The 16,556-nt window shown below is 38.9% G+C and overlaps 1 protein-coding gene across 4 annotated transcripts in view; it reads left to right on the plus strand.

Moving 5' to 3' along the window:
- The window catches only part of phf14 (PHD finger protein 14), a 172,956-nt gene that overhangs the window by 66,906 nt on the left and 89,494 nt on the right, over positions 1 to 16,556 (plus strand). For all 4 annotated transcript variants that reach the window (XR_009817569.2, XM_061982345.2, XM_061982346.2 and 1 more), the window contains exons 12-13: positions 6,653 to 6,759; positions 11,916 to 12,047. Coding sequence is in view for 3 of the 4 variants with exons in the window: in XM_061982345.2 (XP_061838329.2) it covers positions 6,653 to 6,759; positions 11,916 to 12,047 (239 nt within the window). In the remaining variant the exon portion in view is untranslated. The remainder of the gene's footprint in view (positions 1 to 6,652; positions 6,760 to 11,915; positions 12,048 to 16,556) is intronic.

The following is a 16,556-nucleotide window of genomic DNA, read 5'->3' on the forward strand; positions in this document are numbered from 1 at the left end:
TAGGTACACTAGACAAAAGTATTGGGACACTTAGGCCGAAAACTGGACAAAAGTATTGGGACACTTAGGCCGAAAACTGGACAAAAGTATTGGGACACTTAGGCCGAAAACTGGACAAAAGTATTGGGACACTTACTACTAAAACTGGACAAAAGTATTGGGACACTTATGACTACCACCGGACAAAAGTATTGGGACACTTAGGACGACAACTGGACAAAAGTATTGGGACACTTGGGACTACAACTTGACAAAAGTATTGGGAAACTTGGGACTAAAACTTGACAAAAGTTTTGGGCCACTTGGGACTAAAACTTGACAAAAGTATTGGGACACTTGACTACAACTTGACATAAATATTGGGACACTTCGGATTACCACTGGACAAAAGTATTGGGACACTTAGGACTAAAACTTGACAAAAGTATTGGGCCACTTGGGACTAAAACTTGACAAAAGTATTGGGACACATAGAACTACCACTGGACAAAAGTATTGGGACACTTAGGACTAAAACTGGACAAAAGTATTGGGACACTTAGGACTAAAACTTGACAAAAGTATTGGGCCACTTGGGACTAAAACTTGGCAAAAGTATTGGGACACATAGAACTACCTCTGGACAAAAGTATTGGGACACTTAGGACTAAAACTGGACAAATGTTTTGGGACACTTAGGACTAAAACTGGACAAAAGTATTGGGACACTTAGGATTAAAACTTGACAAAAGTATTGGGCCACTTGGGACTAAAACTTGACAAAAGTATTGGGACACATAGAACTACCACTGGACAAAAGTATTGGGACACTTAGGACGACAACTGGACAAAAGTATTGGGACACTTAGGACTAAAACTTGACAAAAGTATTGGGCCACTTGGGACTAAAACTTGACAAAAGTATTGGGACACATAGAACTACCTCTGGACAAAAGTATTGGGACACTTAGGACTAAAACTGGACAAATGTTTTGGGACACTTAGGACTAAAACTGGACAAAAGTATTGGGACACTTAGGATTAAAACTTGACAAAAGTATTGGGCCACTTGGGACTAAAACTTGACAAAAGTATTGGGACACATAGAACTACCACTGAACAAAAGTATTGGGACACTTAGGACGACAACTGGACAAAAGTATTGGGACACTTAGGACGACAACTGGACAAAAGTATTGGGACACTTGGGACTAAAACTTGACAAAAGTTTTGGGCCACTTGGGACTAAAACTTGACAAAAGTATTGGGACACTTGACTACAACTTGACATAAATATTGGGACACTTCGGATTACCACTGGACAAAAGTATTGGGACACTTAGGACTAAAACTTGACAAAAGTATTGGGCCACTTGGGACTAAAACTTGACAAAAGTATTGGGACACATAGAACTACCACTGGACAAAAGTATTGGGACACTTAGGACGACAACTGGACAAAAGTATTGGGACACTTAGGACGACAACTGGACAAAAGTATTGGGACACTTGGGACTAAAACTTGACAAAAGTTTTGGGCCACTTGGGACTAAAACTTGACAAAAGTATTGGGACACTTGACTACAACTTGACATAAATATTGGGACACTTCGGATTACCACTGGACAAAAGTATTGGGACACTTAGGACTAAAACTTGACAAAAGTATTGGGCCACTTGGGACTAAAACTTGACAAAAGTATTGGGACACATAGAACTACCACTGGACAAAAGTATTGGGACACTTAGGACTAAAACTGGACAAATGTTTTGGGACACTTAGGACTAAAACTGGACAAAAGTATTGGGACACTTAGGACTAAAACTTGACAAAAGTATTGGGCCACTTGGGACTAAAACTTGACAAAAGTATTGGGACACATAGAACTACCACTGGACAAAAGTATTGGGACACTTAGGACTAAAACTGGACAAATGTTTTGGGACACTTAGGACTAAAACTGGACAAAAGTATTGGGACACTTAGGATTAAAACTTGACAAAAGTATTGGGACACTTAGGACTAAAACTGGACAAATGTTTTGGGACACTTAGGACTAAAACTGGACAAAAGTATTGGGACACTTAGGACTAAAACTTGACAAAAGTATTGGGCCACTTGGGACTAAAACTTGACAAAAGTATTGGGACACATAGAACTACCACTGGACAAAAGTATTGGGACACTTAGGACTAAAACTGGACAAATGTTTTGGGACACTTAGGACTAAAACTGGACAAAAGTATTGGGACACTTAGGATTAAAACTTGACAAATGTATTGGGACACTTAGGACTACAACTTGACAAAAGTATTGGGACACTTACTACTAAAACTGGACAAAAGTATTGGGACACTTAGGACTAGCACCTGCCAAATATGCGGGCCCGACCAATGCTGCTTGCAGCTTTAATTTTTTATTGTTTTCTAAATGTAAAAGACTTCCTTGTGGTCTACATAACATGTTGCTCAAAATGTTGCATAGATGATGTTTTACACATCATCTTCAACTCACTTTCTGACAGTCTCTTCAGGATGCGCCGTTTTGTGGGCGGTCTTATTTACGTGCCTCCACTTGGACAGCGTCATCTTTGTTGTAGCGGTGTAGCGTGCAAGGACGGGAGTGGAAGAAGTGTCAAAAGATGGAGCTAACTGCTTTAATGACATTCACACTTTACTTCAATCAATAACAGAGCAGCATCTCCTCATCCGGAAACAACAAGACAGGAAATGTGTCCCGTGAAAAACCGTCCGACCGGAACTCTCTAATAACTAAAGTTCCTTGGGTGAATAATGTCAACTCACTACACCGGTATGTTTTAGTGCTTTCATGGTGAGTTTACTGACATGTGGGATTAAAAATTCCTAGTTTGTGAACCCGTTCTCAAACAATGGCAATCAAAACTATTCTGATTCTGATGTATATACAGTGGTGGTGAAAAGTGTACATACACGTGTAAAGAACATCATGTCATGGCTGTCTTGACTTTACAATCATTTCTACAACTCTTATGTTTTTTGTGATGTAGTGATTGGAGCACATACTTGTTGGTCACAAAAAACATTCATGAAGTTTGCTTCTTTTATGAATTTATTATGGCTGTACTGAAAAAGTTATTTCGGATGACGTACATGTTGAGTAAGAAGGACCATCAAGACAGAATAGGAATATTATCAAGTTTTACCAAAGCTTCAGGAGACCAGTCTTACAGTGTGTGAATAGCAGCATCTAGAAGCCATCTAATAATCAATTTTTGTGATGTAGTGATTGGAGCACATACTTGTTGGTCACAAAAAAACATTCATGAAGTTTGCTTCTTTTATGAATTTATTAAATGTGCTGGGTCAAAAGTATACATACAGCAATGTTCATATTTGCTTACATGTCCCTTGGCAAGTTTACCTGCAATAAGGCGCTTTTGGTAGCCATCCACAAGCTTCTACTTGACCACAAAATTGGTGCAGTTCAGCTAAATGTGTTGCTTTTCTGACATGGACTTGTTTCTTCAGCATTGTCCACACGTTTAAGTCAGGACTTTGGGAAGGCCATTCTAAAACCTTCATTCTAGCCTGGTTTAGCCATTCCTTTACCACTTTTGACGTCATTGTCCTGTTGGAACACCCAACTGTGCCCAAGACCCAACTTCCGGACTGATGATTTTAGCTTGTCCTGAAGAATTTGGAGCTAATCCTCCTTTTTCATTGTCCCATTTAAAGCACCAGTTCCATTGGCAGCAAAACAGGCCCAGAGCATAATACTACCACCACCATGCTTGATGGTAGGAATGGTGTTCCTAGGATTAAAGGCCTCACCTTTTCTCCTCCAAACATATTGCTGGGTATTGTGGCCAAACAGCTCCATAGATAATATGTCTTATACACACACCATAATAATACTCCTATGTTGAAGCACAGTACGTCTGACTATGTAGCCGAAATGCTCCAACAATCCATCAAGCGGTGTGGCTTCATAGCTTATACCAAAGTCATACTGAAATATTTTTATAGATTTTTGAGCGCCGTGTGTAATGTTTTATATTTTCAATGGAACATATACAATTTTGGTGTTGTTTACTTGAGTCATATTGCAGTCTACACGTATCTCTTATGTGGGACTGCCTTCATATTGCAGTCTACACGTATCTCTTATGTGCGACTGGCATCATATTGCAGTCTACACGTATCTCTTATGTGCGACTGCCATCATATTGCAGTCTACACGTATCTCTTATGTGCGACTGCCATCATATTGCAGTCTACACGTATCTCTTATGTGTGACTGCCATCATATTGCAGTCTACACGTATCTCTTATGTGCGACTGCCATCATATTGCAGTCTACACGTATCTCTTATGTGTGACTGCCATCATATTGCAGTCTACACGTATCTCTTACGTGCGACTGGCATCGTATTGCAGTCTACACGTATCTCTTATGTGTGACTGCCATCGTATTGTAGTCTACATGTATCTCTTATGTGCGACTGCCATCATATTGCAGTCTACACATATTTTTTATGTGTGACTGCCATCATATTGCAGTCTACACGTATCTCTTATGTGCGACTGCCATCATATTGCAGTCTACACGTATCTCTTATGTGGGACTGCCATCATATTGCAGTCTACACGTATCTCTTATGTGGGACTGCCATCATATTGCAGTCTACACATATTTTTTATGTGGGACTGCCATCATATTGCAGTCTACACGTATCTCTTATGTGCGACTGCCATCTTATTGCAGTCTACACATATTTTTTATGTGGGACTGCCATCATATTGCAGTCTACACGTATCTCTTATGTGTGACTGACATCATATTGCAGTCTACACGTATCTCTTATGTGTGACTGCCATCATATTGCAGTCTACACGTATCTCTTATGTGCGACTGCCATCATATTGCAGGCTACATGTACCGTATTTTCCGCACCATAAGGCGCCCTGGGTTATAAGCCGCGCCTTCAATGAACGGCATATTTCAAAACTTTGTCCACCTATAAGCCGCCCCGTGTTATAAGCCGCATCTAACTGCGCTAAAGGAATGTCAAAAAAACAGTCAGATAGGTCAGTCAAACTTTAATAATATATTAAAAACCAGCGTGATGTGGGCGCGCATGGAGTCGTATATCAACATGGACGGAGCTGCGTGAAAAAAGCCACCCGGCCTCTTCGCGTAAACTTCCCTTAACCACTCGCTCATCTTTTCTTCATCCATCCATCCTTTCGAGTTAGCTTTTATGATGACGCCGGCTGGAAAGGTCTCTTTTGGCAAGGTCTTCCTTTTGAATATCACCATGGGTGGAAGTTTCTGGCCATTAGCATGGCAAGCTAGAACCACAGTGAAGGATGACTTCTCATTCCCTGTGGTGCGAATATTCACCGTACGTGCTCCCGTTGTATCCACAGTGCGGTTCACAGGAATATCAAAAGTCAGCGGAACCTCGTCCATGTTGATAATGTTCTCTGGCCGGATCTTTTTTTTCAGCTATCTTGTTTTTACAATATGCACGGAAAGTAGCCAGCTTTTCTTGAAAGTCTTTAGGCAGTTGCTGTGAAATAGTAGTCCGTGTGCGGATGGAGAGATTGCGTCTTTTCATGAACCGGAAACCTGTCGCTTAGTAGGAGCCATTTTGTGGTCTTTACAGATGTAAACACACAAAGGAAATGAAACGTACGGTAATATCCGCGCGCTTTTTCTTCTTCTACGGGGGCGGGTGGTTGCTTACAGTAGAAGAAGAAGCGCTTCCTGTTCTATGGGGGCGGGTGCTTACCTTGTCGGTTGCTTGCGTAGAAGAAGAAGCACTTCCTCTTCTACGGGGGAAAAAGATGGCGGCTGTTTACCGTAGTTGCGAGACCGAAACTTTACGAAAATGAATCTTAATATTAATCCATATATAAAGCGCACCGGGTTATAAGCCGCACTGTCAGCTTTTGAGTAAATTTGTGGTTTTTAGGTGCGGCTAATAGTGCGGAGAATACGGTATCTCTTATGTGTGACTGCCATCTACTGGTCACACTTATCATTTCACCATGTCGCAATATAAAATAGCTTCGAGGTCGGTAAGCACAACCAAAATGATGCCATACATTAGGCGCACTGTCGAGTTTTGAGAAAATGAAAGGATTTTAAGTGTGCCTTTAAAGTCCGAAAAATACGGTAATTTTGTAAAACAATTGTTTTAACTGATGGCTCTCTGGAATGGAGCACAGTATTTCCATCCTTGCACACTTAATGTCATATATTTGAGCTTTTCTTTAACGGTGTTATTTTTAATACTGGGATTTTGCGGCTAAACATGGAGCGTGCCATTTGGCAACTTTGTTTCCATGCTAATTGTAACGTAGCTCTTCAATGGAGCACTTCATGCTTTACAGCCATACACAAAATGTGCTTTGGCCACCAAGGCCTTCTATCAGGCCTCCCAGTGGAGATAGCACCACCTCCTATCTAGCCTCCCTTTGGGGTAACTGCGGGCAGCACCGCATGCCAGATTGTATCCTTTTCGAAGACCTAAGTTTTCTAATTAACCTGTAAGATGGTCAACAATTCGCCTGAGATACGACGACGACTAAACTCTAACCTTCCCTGAAGAAGGGAAGAAACTATGCTCTTGTTTTTTTTTGTGGTTGAAGACTCAATAGTGTGGTTTGCTCCCTCTCTTCCTAGAAACTTAACACTCCAGCTGTTCTCAAAGCCCCCAAAGAGAGGAAGTCCAGCAAGAAAGAGGGGGAGACTCAAGGGAAGCCATCCAGCCTGCCGGCAATTCTCTACAGGTAGAAAACACTGATTGGGACAAGGCACACCATGAAGTCTGACTTTGGAAATATCAAATACCAGAGGCAGGAACAGCAGGGGGTCTTAACATTTGCTTCTGTCTACATTTGCTCTCAATGCTAATTTGATGTAAAGAAAGCATCATGCAAATGAGGATGAGTTTACCATTCTTAAAGTGCATATGTCACATTTACTCAATAGAGATGGACCATTTGGCATTCTGGCCTCGTTCACACTGCAGGTCAATTTCAGAATCAGAATCACTTTAATAATCCCCAAAGGAAAAATGAAGATTTTCAGCACAATCTGTATGCAACCTGTGTCAGATGTTTTCATCTCAGTGTGAACATACTTGCCAACACTCCCGAATTTTCCCGAGAGACTCCCGAAATTCAGCACCTCTCCCGAAAACCTCCCGGGACAAATATTCTCCCGAAAATCTCCCGATTTTCAGCTCCTGGCGGACCTGAGTGAGGACAGCCTTTTTTCACGAAGGGAGGACAACAGGGGGACAAGAACTAGATCATCCAGACTAGAGATAAATTGTATTATTATGTTTATCTTACCTAAAAATAGATATATTTATTAATTAAAAAAAACAAAAAACAAAATACATTTTTACTATATTTTGCTAAAAACATCAAAATTAATTGTATTTTTATTTGTATTTTTTCCTGACTCCTTATTACATCCAGCCATAGAATTATACATTCAAATAAACACATTTGAAATAATTGATTTTAAATTATCATAATAATTCATTTAAAATGACCATATTTAATTAAAATAATTGCTTGTTTATCAACAACTTTAGCATTTTATTCATTACATTTTGAAACTCTCAGAAGCCAAGTTATGTTATATTCCTTAATATTTATTTATGCAAGTTTGAAGTATCAATTATCTAAACACAATTTTGTTTGCATATTTTCAGGATATATATATATATATATATATATATATATATATATATATATATGTGTGTATATATATATATATATGTGTATATATATATGTATATATATATACAATGAGTAGATGAGTGTTATGTGTGTGTATATGTGTAAATAAATGAACACTGAAATTCAAGTATTTATTTTATTTATATATATATATATATATATATATATATATATATATAAAATATATATATATATATATATAGCTAGAATTCACTGAAAGTCAATTATTTCTTATATATATATATATATATATATATATATATATATATATATATATATATATATATATATATATACAGGTAAAAGCCAGTAAATTAGAATATTTTGAAAAACTTGATTTATTTCAGTAATTGCATTCAAAAGGTGTAACTTGTACATTATATTTATTCATTGCACACAGACGGATGCATTCAAATGTTTATTTCATTTAATTTTGATGATTTGAAGTGGCAACAAATGAAAATCCAAAATTCCGTGTGTCACAAAATTAGAATATTACTCACCATCACCCAACCATGCAAATTTTGCATTTCCTTTGGAAATCGAGGTCCCAGAGTCTGGAGGAAGACAGGAGAGGCACAGGATCCACGTTGCCTGAAGTCTAGTGTAAAGTTTCCACCATCAGTGATGGTTTGGGTTGCCATGTCATCTGCTGGTGTCGGTCCACTCTGTTTCCTGAGATCCAGGGTCAACGCAGCCGTCTACCAGCAAGTTTTAGAGCACTTCATGCTTCCTGCTGCTGACCTGCTCTATGGAGATGGAGATTTCAAGTTCCAACAGGACTTGGCGCCTGCACACAGCGCAAAATCTACCCGTGCCTGGTTTACGGACCATGGTATTTCTGTTCTAAATTGGCCCGCCAACTCCCCTGACCTTAGCCCCATAGAAAATCTGTGGGGTATTGTGAAAAGGAAGATGCAGAATGCCAGACCCAAAAACGCAGAAGAGTTGAAGGCCACTATCAGAGCAACCTGGGCTCTCATAACACCTGAGCAGTGCCAGAAACTCGACTCCATGCCACGCCGCATTAACGCAGTAATTGAGGCAAAAGGAGCTCCAACCAAGTATTGAGTATTGTACATGCTCATATTTTTCATTTTCATACTTTTCAGTTGGCCAACATTTCTAAAAATCCCTTTTTTGTATTAGCCTTAAGTAATATTCTAATTTTGTGACACACGGAATTTTGGATTTTCATTTGTTGCCACTTCAAATCATCAAAATTAAATGAAATAAACATTTGAATGCATCAGTCTGTGTGCAATGAATAAATATAATGTACAAGTTACACCTTTTGAATGCAATTACTGAAATAAATCAAGTTTTTAAAAATATTCTAATTTACTGGCTTTTACCTGTATATATATCCCCGCGACCCCGAAGGGAATAAGCGGTAAAAAATGGATGGATATATATAAGAAATAATTGACTTTCAGTGAATTCTAGCTATATATATATATATATATATATATATATATATATATATATATATATATATATATATATATATACATAAATAAAAGAAATACTTGAATTTCAGTGTTCATTTATTTACACATATACACACACATAACACTCATCTACTCATTGTTGAGTTAAGGGTTGAATTGTCCATCCTTGTTCTATTCTCTGTCACTATCTTTCTAACCATGCTGAACACCCTCTCTGATGATGCATTGCTGTGTGGCACGCACAAAAGTGCTTTCATCAAATGCACTAGATGGCAGTATTGTCCTGTTTAAGAGTGTCACAACATTGCTGTTTACGGCAGACGGACTGCTTTACTGTAGACGTTCTTTATATTGTGGGAAAGCGGACTGAGGTCCGCCTGAATTTCGGGAGATTTTCGGGAGAAAATTTGTCCCGGGAGGTTTTCGGGAGAGGCGCTGAATTTCGGGAGGGTTGGTTATATGCTGGCGTTTCCTGGTCCTTGTTAAAAGTCGAGCTGCCGCATTCAGGACTAACTGCAACCGGGGGAGAGCTTTTTGGCTAATGCCAGCATAAAGTGCATTGTAGTAGTCCAGGCCACTTGAAATAAAAGCATGCACGACTTGTTCAAAAAGGTTAAAAGATAAAAACGGTTTTACCTTTGCTAAAAGACGAAGATGATAAAAACACGATTTTTAAACGCCATTGACTTGTTTGTCAAGTTTAAAATCACTGTCTATAGTGACGCCAAGGCTGGTGACTTTGGAACGCATACCTGCCAACTACTCCGGTTTTCCCGTAATTAGTATGGTTTTCATCAACCTATTCCGGGTTACGGTTGCAGTGATAAAAAATACGGTTTTTCATTAATTAAAAAAAAAATATTTTTTTTAAGTTTTATTCACGAAATCGCGTAACAACAATGACAATCGACACTGCTTCCCGTAACTTCCTATCGAGCCATTCCGAATGCCATGCGCGAGGCTATTTATAGCACCGCTGCCAAGCACGAGGCACCAGTTGCCATTGTTTCCAAACGAGCGAACGATCATGGAATCAGCCGGAGAAAAATCGCATACGAGTCTTAAACCGAAAAGAAAACTGCAGTCATTCCGTGAAGAATATTCAAAAGCCTACCCGGGAATAATTATCCGTTCCAAAAAGGGTGAAAACTATGCGAATTGCACCTTGATCGGACACGGAGGAATTAGCGATGTAAAAGACCACGTTGGGACAAAAAAACAGAAGTCTAATGCTGTTGCTAGCGATACAAGTGGAAAACTTTCAACGTTTTTCGTCGCCCAAACAGATTCTTTGGATGTGATGAATGCCGAAGTTTTATTTACGGAGGCAATAATTGAGCATGGATTTCCAATCGCACTGGCTGATCACATGGGACAGTTATTTCGGAAAGTGTTTCCCGACTCGAAAACCATGCTAATGATGCTATTGAATTACATTTTAATGAAGTAAACTTATCATAAAGTTACCATATCATTTTTGCAGTATGATCAATCTGATAGAATACATTTGGATTATAGCCACAAAAAGGTAATGACACCAATGTTATCTATTGGAATAGTTTAGTACTGTTATACTGTTAAAAGTGTTTATACTATTTATGCTTTCAAGTCCAAGTTGAAGAAATCTTGTTAAATGTTGACAGCATAACTACCAAAATACAGAAGTATGTCCTTAATATTTTTGCAGTGCTATTTCTGTTGAAAAGTTAAAATGATTACATTAGAGATGTGATGTGCCACTTTTCAAGTGTCTGATGGCTTAAATTAATTTTCATTAATTTTTCATATTTTGAATTCTTTTGAAAGGCTTACAAAAAAAACTACATTTGAATTGTAATTCCATGCTATTGACAGGACTATTAATTTTAATGAAGTTAGCTTACCATGTTTACAGTATGATCATTGTGATAGAAATGTGAATTTTAGGCACAGAATATTTTATACAATTGAACAAGGCAGTAGATTATACAAGCTTGGACAGAAAGTTAATAATGACACCAATTTTTTTTTTCAATGGAATTGTTTAGTACTGTTTTACCATTTGTTTACTGTAAAAAGTGTTTATACTGTTTATACTTTCAATTAACAAATTGAAGTCTTGTGAAAGGTTGACAGGATAACTGGCATTAACTGTCAAAATAATTTCAAACTATTGAAGTTAGCTTACAGAATTATGCGGCCCCTGGACTCTGGCTACTAGGTTTTTCTGATTTCAAAAGTTGGCAGGTATGCGCACATCATTTTGCAATGGTCCCAAGTCAGTGAGGGCCGGACCAAAAACTAAAATTTACGTTTTTCCCTCATTCATTATTAAAAAAATTCTGGGCTAACCAAGCCTTGACGTGGCATAGACAATTGAGAAGGGGTGTCAGGGGGCCGTGGCCTTTTGAAATCGGCATATACATTTGGCAGTCATCTGCATAAATCTAATCGGGAGGAGATATAGAGCAAACAGGATGGGTTCTAGAATAGATCCCTGGGGGACACCACAATAAAGCGTAGCAGAAGAAGAGGTGGCGTCCCCCAGCCTGATTCAACCTCCATTGTAAATGACTTTCATTTCCAAACAGTGGCAGGCTAAAAAAGGTTTTATAGGCGTGTTTTGAGAAGGTGTTCCTTGCTACTGGAAGTTGATGCAAGTTTGCAAATGCCACGGGATCAACGAGGGGTGGATGAGTTTGAATGCAAACCAGTCGCTTGACGTCAACAGAAGTTCCTCACACACAATCTGTGTTTTGGCAGCTGTGGCATCTGTAAAAAGAACCAAGACCAACATCTGCTGGTGCTGTGTGACACCTGCAAGCTCTACTATCACTTAGGATGCCTGGAACCACCACTGACACGCATGCCTAAGAAGACCAAGAACAGCTACTGGTGAGAGAACTGACCGTCTTTACATCCCACACCTCACACGACTAAATACAGTAGGACCAACTTCCCCAAGGTGTTGGTGTCCACAAAGATATTGACCCAAATATTGCCCAAGTTTTCCTATGCTGTCTCGGATCTCGCGAGGCCAAACTACCACATTGCAAACTCGACGGTATCATTTTGTGGAATGTAGTGTCCAAACAAAGAATTGCTTTATACTGAGTACGACTACAAATTAAAAAAGTTGTTTATGCTAGTGGATCTATTGTGAGAGTCTAGTCCATAGTGGATCTAACATAATAGTGTGAGAGTCCAGTCCATAGTGGATCTAACATAATAGTGTGAGAGTCCAGTCCATAGTGGATCTAACATAATAGTGTGAGAGTCCAGTCCATAGTGGATCCAACATATCAGTGAAAGTCCAGTCCATAGTGGATCCAACATATCAGCGAAAATCCAGTCCATGGTGGATCCAACATATCAGCGAAAGTCCAGACCATAGTGGATCTAACATAATAGTGTGAAAGTCCAGTCCATAGTGTATCTAACATAATAGTGTGAAAGTCCAGTCCATAGTGGATCTAACATAATAGTGTGAGAGTCCAGTCCATAGTGGATCTAACATAATAGTGTGAGAGTCCAGTCCATAGTGGATCTAATATAATAGTGTGAGAGTCCAGTCCATAGTGGATCTAACATAATAGTGTGAGAGTCCAGTCCATAGTGGATCTAACATAATAGTGTGAGAGTCCAGTCCATAGTGGATCTAACATAATAGTGTGAGAGTCCAGTCCATAGTGGATCTAACATAATAGTGAGAGAGTCCAGTCCATAGTGGATCTAACATAATAGTGTGAGAGTCCAGTCCATAGTGGATCTAACATAATAGTGTGAGAGTCCAGTCCATAGTGGATCTAACATAATAGTGTGAGAGTCCAGTCCATAGTGGATCTAACATAATAGTGTGAGAGTCCAGTCCATAGTGGATCTAACATAATAGTGTGAGAGTCCAGTCCATAGTGGATCTAACATAATAGTGAGAGAGTCCAGTCCATAGTGGATCTAACATAATAGTGTGAGAGTCCAGTCCATAGTGGATCTAACATAATAGTGTGAGAGTCCAGTCCATAGTGGATCTAACATAATAGTGTGAGAGTCCAGTCCATAGTGGATCTAACATAATAGTGAGAGAGTCCAGTCCATAGTGGATCTAACATAATATTGTGAGAGTCCAGTCCATAGTGGATCTAACAAAATATTGAGAGTCCAGTCCATAGTGGATCTAACATAATACAGTGAGAGTCCAGTTCATAGTAGATCTAACATCATACAGTGAGAATCGAGTCCATGGTGGATCTAACATAATAGTGAGAGTCAAGTCCATAGTGGATCTAACATAATAGTGAGAGTCCAGTCCATAGTGGATATAACATAATAGTGTGAGAGTCCAGTCCATAGTGGATCTAATATAATAGTGTGAGTCCAGTCCATAGTGGATCTAACATAATAGTGTAAGAGTCCAGTCCGTAGTGGATCTAACATAATAGTGTGAGAGTCCAGTCCATAGTGGATCTAACATAATAGTGAGAGAGTCCAGTCCATAGTGGATCTAACATAATAGTGAGAGTCCAGTCCATAGTGGATCTAACATAATAGTGAGAGTCAAGTCCATAGTGGATCTAACATAATAGTGAGAGTCCAGTCCATAGTGGATCTAACATAATAGTGAGAGTCAAGTCCATAGTGGATCTAACATAATAGTGAGAGTCCAGTCCATAGTGGATCCAACATAATAGTGTGAGAGTCCAGTCCATAGTGGATCTAACATAATAGTGAGAGTCCAGTCCGTAGTGGATCTAGCATAATAGTGTGAGAGTCCAGTCCATAGTGGATCTAACATAATAGTGTGAGAGTCCAGTCCATATTGGATCTAACATAATAGTGAGAGTCCAGTCCATAGTGGATCTAACATAATAGTGTGAGAGTCCAGTCCATAGTGGATCTAACATAATAGTGAGAGTCCAGTCCATAGTGGATCTAACATAATAGTGTAAGAGTCCAGTTCATAGTGGATCTAACATAATAGTGTGGGAGTCCAGTCCATAGTGGATCTAACATAATAGTGTGAGAGTCCAGTCCATAGTGGATCTAACATAAGAGTGAGAGTCCAGTCCATAGTGGATCTAACATAATAGTGTGAGAGTCCAGTCCATAGTGGATCCAACATAATAGTGTGAGAGTCCAGTCCATAGTGGATCTAACATAATAGTGAGAGTCCAGTCCATAGTGGATCTAACATAATAGTGAGAGTCCAGTCCATAGTGGATCTAACATAATAGTGTGAGAGTCCAGTCCATAGTGGATCTAACATAATAGTGTGAGTCCAGTCCATAGTGGATCTAACATAATAGTGAGAGTCCAGTCCATAGTGGATCTAACATAATAGTGTGAGAGTCCAGTCCATAGTGGATCTAACATAATAGTGAGAGTCCAGTCCATAGTGGATCTAACATAATAGTGAGAGTCCAGTCCATAGTGGATCTAACATAATAGTGTGAGAGTCCAGTCCATAGTGGATCTAACATAATAGTGAGAGTCCAGTCCATAGTGGATCTAACATAATAGTGTGAGAGTCCAGTCCATAGTGGATCTAACATGATAGTGAGAGAGTCCAGTCCATAGTGGATCTAACATGATAGTGTGAGAGTCGTGATTGGGGGCGGGGGCGTGGTTAAGAGGGGAGGAGTATATCTACAGCTAGAATTCACTGAAAGTCAAGTATTTCATATATATGTATATATATATGTATATATATATATATATATATATATATATATATATATATATATATATATATATATATATATATATATATATAAGAAATACTTGACTTTCAGTGAATTCTAGCTATAAATATATATTTCTTTTATTATATATATATATATATATATATATATATATATATATATATATATATATATATATATATATATATATAATATATATATATATATATATATATATATATATATGTCTTAATAAGGTTATCCAAAAAATAGTGCTCGATACCGTAGTAGAGCGCAATATATGTATTTGTGGGAAAAAAATCACAAGACTACTTCATCTCTGAGGGGTTCCCTCAATCATCAGGAGATTTCCTGATGATTGAGGGAACCCCTCATGAAACAGGCCTGTAGAGATGAAGTAGTCTTGTGATTTTTTTCCCACACATACATATATATATATATATATATATATATATATATGTAAAAATGAAAGAAATACTTGAATTTCAGTGTTCATTTATTTACACATATACACACACATAACACTCATCTACTCATTGTTGAGTTAAGGGTTGATTTGTCCATCCTTGTTCTATTCTCTGTCACTATTTTTCGTACCATGCTGAACACCCTCTCTGATGATGCATTGCTGTGTGGCACGCACAAAAGTGCTTTCATCAAATGCACTAGATAGCAGTATTGTCCTGTTTAAGAGTGTCACAACATTGCTGTTTACGGCAGACGAACTGCTTTACGGTAGAAGAAAACGGGACTGCTGTTGTTGTGTGTTGTCACCGCGCTGGGAGGACGTTAATGAAACTGCCTAACAATAAACCCACATAAGAAACCAAGAACACGTCCTCCATCATTCTACAGTTATAATGATTGGGCAGGCACGTTGTTTATATTGTGGGAAAGCGGACTCAGGTCCGCATGGAGCTGGAGGGTGCGTGGCCTCCAGCTCCGCCTGAATTTCGGGAGGTTTTCGGGAGAGGCGCTGAATTTCGGGAGTCTCCCGGAAAATCCGGGAGGGTTGGCAAGTATGCTGTGTGGTCATGTGATGCATGAGAAACATTCATTTCAGCTTTATAGTCAATAATTGCATGATAGGCAGTGTCAGTTTATTTACCCGCAGTATTAACAGCAGACGAGCTGCTGCTGTGGTGGTTCACGTCCGTCTCTGGGGGGATGGAAAAAAACATGTCATTCATTCACGTGCTGTGTCTGCTAATGTTTCTGTCAGTATTTTCTCAATTTGAGGCAATATCCACTTTGCGAGTATTGCAACTTGCCCTGTCGTCTTCCTTTCTCGAGAATCATTCTAACGCTGCGTGGTGACGTCATGCGTGCCCACAGGTATCGATGCGGGAATCGCTAACAAGGCTGTCAAATGATTTCCAGGAATCGAGCCGGTTCTTAATTAACAAGAACCAGTTTTTGATTCCCATCCTTTGTATTACAGGTAAATCCATTGATGGTTAGTGCACATGTTTTAGTGGTAGAGGAATGCTGACTGCTTGCTTGTTATGCACATTACCTCATGTTAGTGTTTGTGCTCCGATTTGTCATCTGTTTACTAAAATTGGTTTGGTTGAGTTTTTAGCTGACGTTCTTGTGTAGCGTGTGTATATACAGGTAAAAGCCAGTAAATTAGAATATTTTGAAAAACTTGATTTATTTCAGTAATTGCATTCAAAAGGTGTAACTTGTACATTATATTTATTCA

Source organism: Nerophis lumbriciformis, linkage group LG21 (assembly GCF_033978685.3).
Source record: "Nerophis lumbriciformis linkage group LG21, RoL_Nlum_v2.1, whole genome shotgun sequence".
Taxonomy (NCBI): domain Eukaryota; kingdom Metazoa; phylum Chordata; class Actinopteri; order Syngnathiformes; family Syngnathidae; genus Nerophis; species Nerophis lumbriciformis.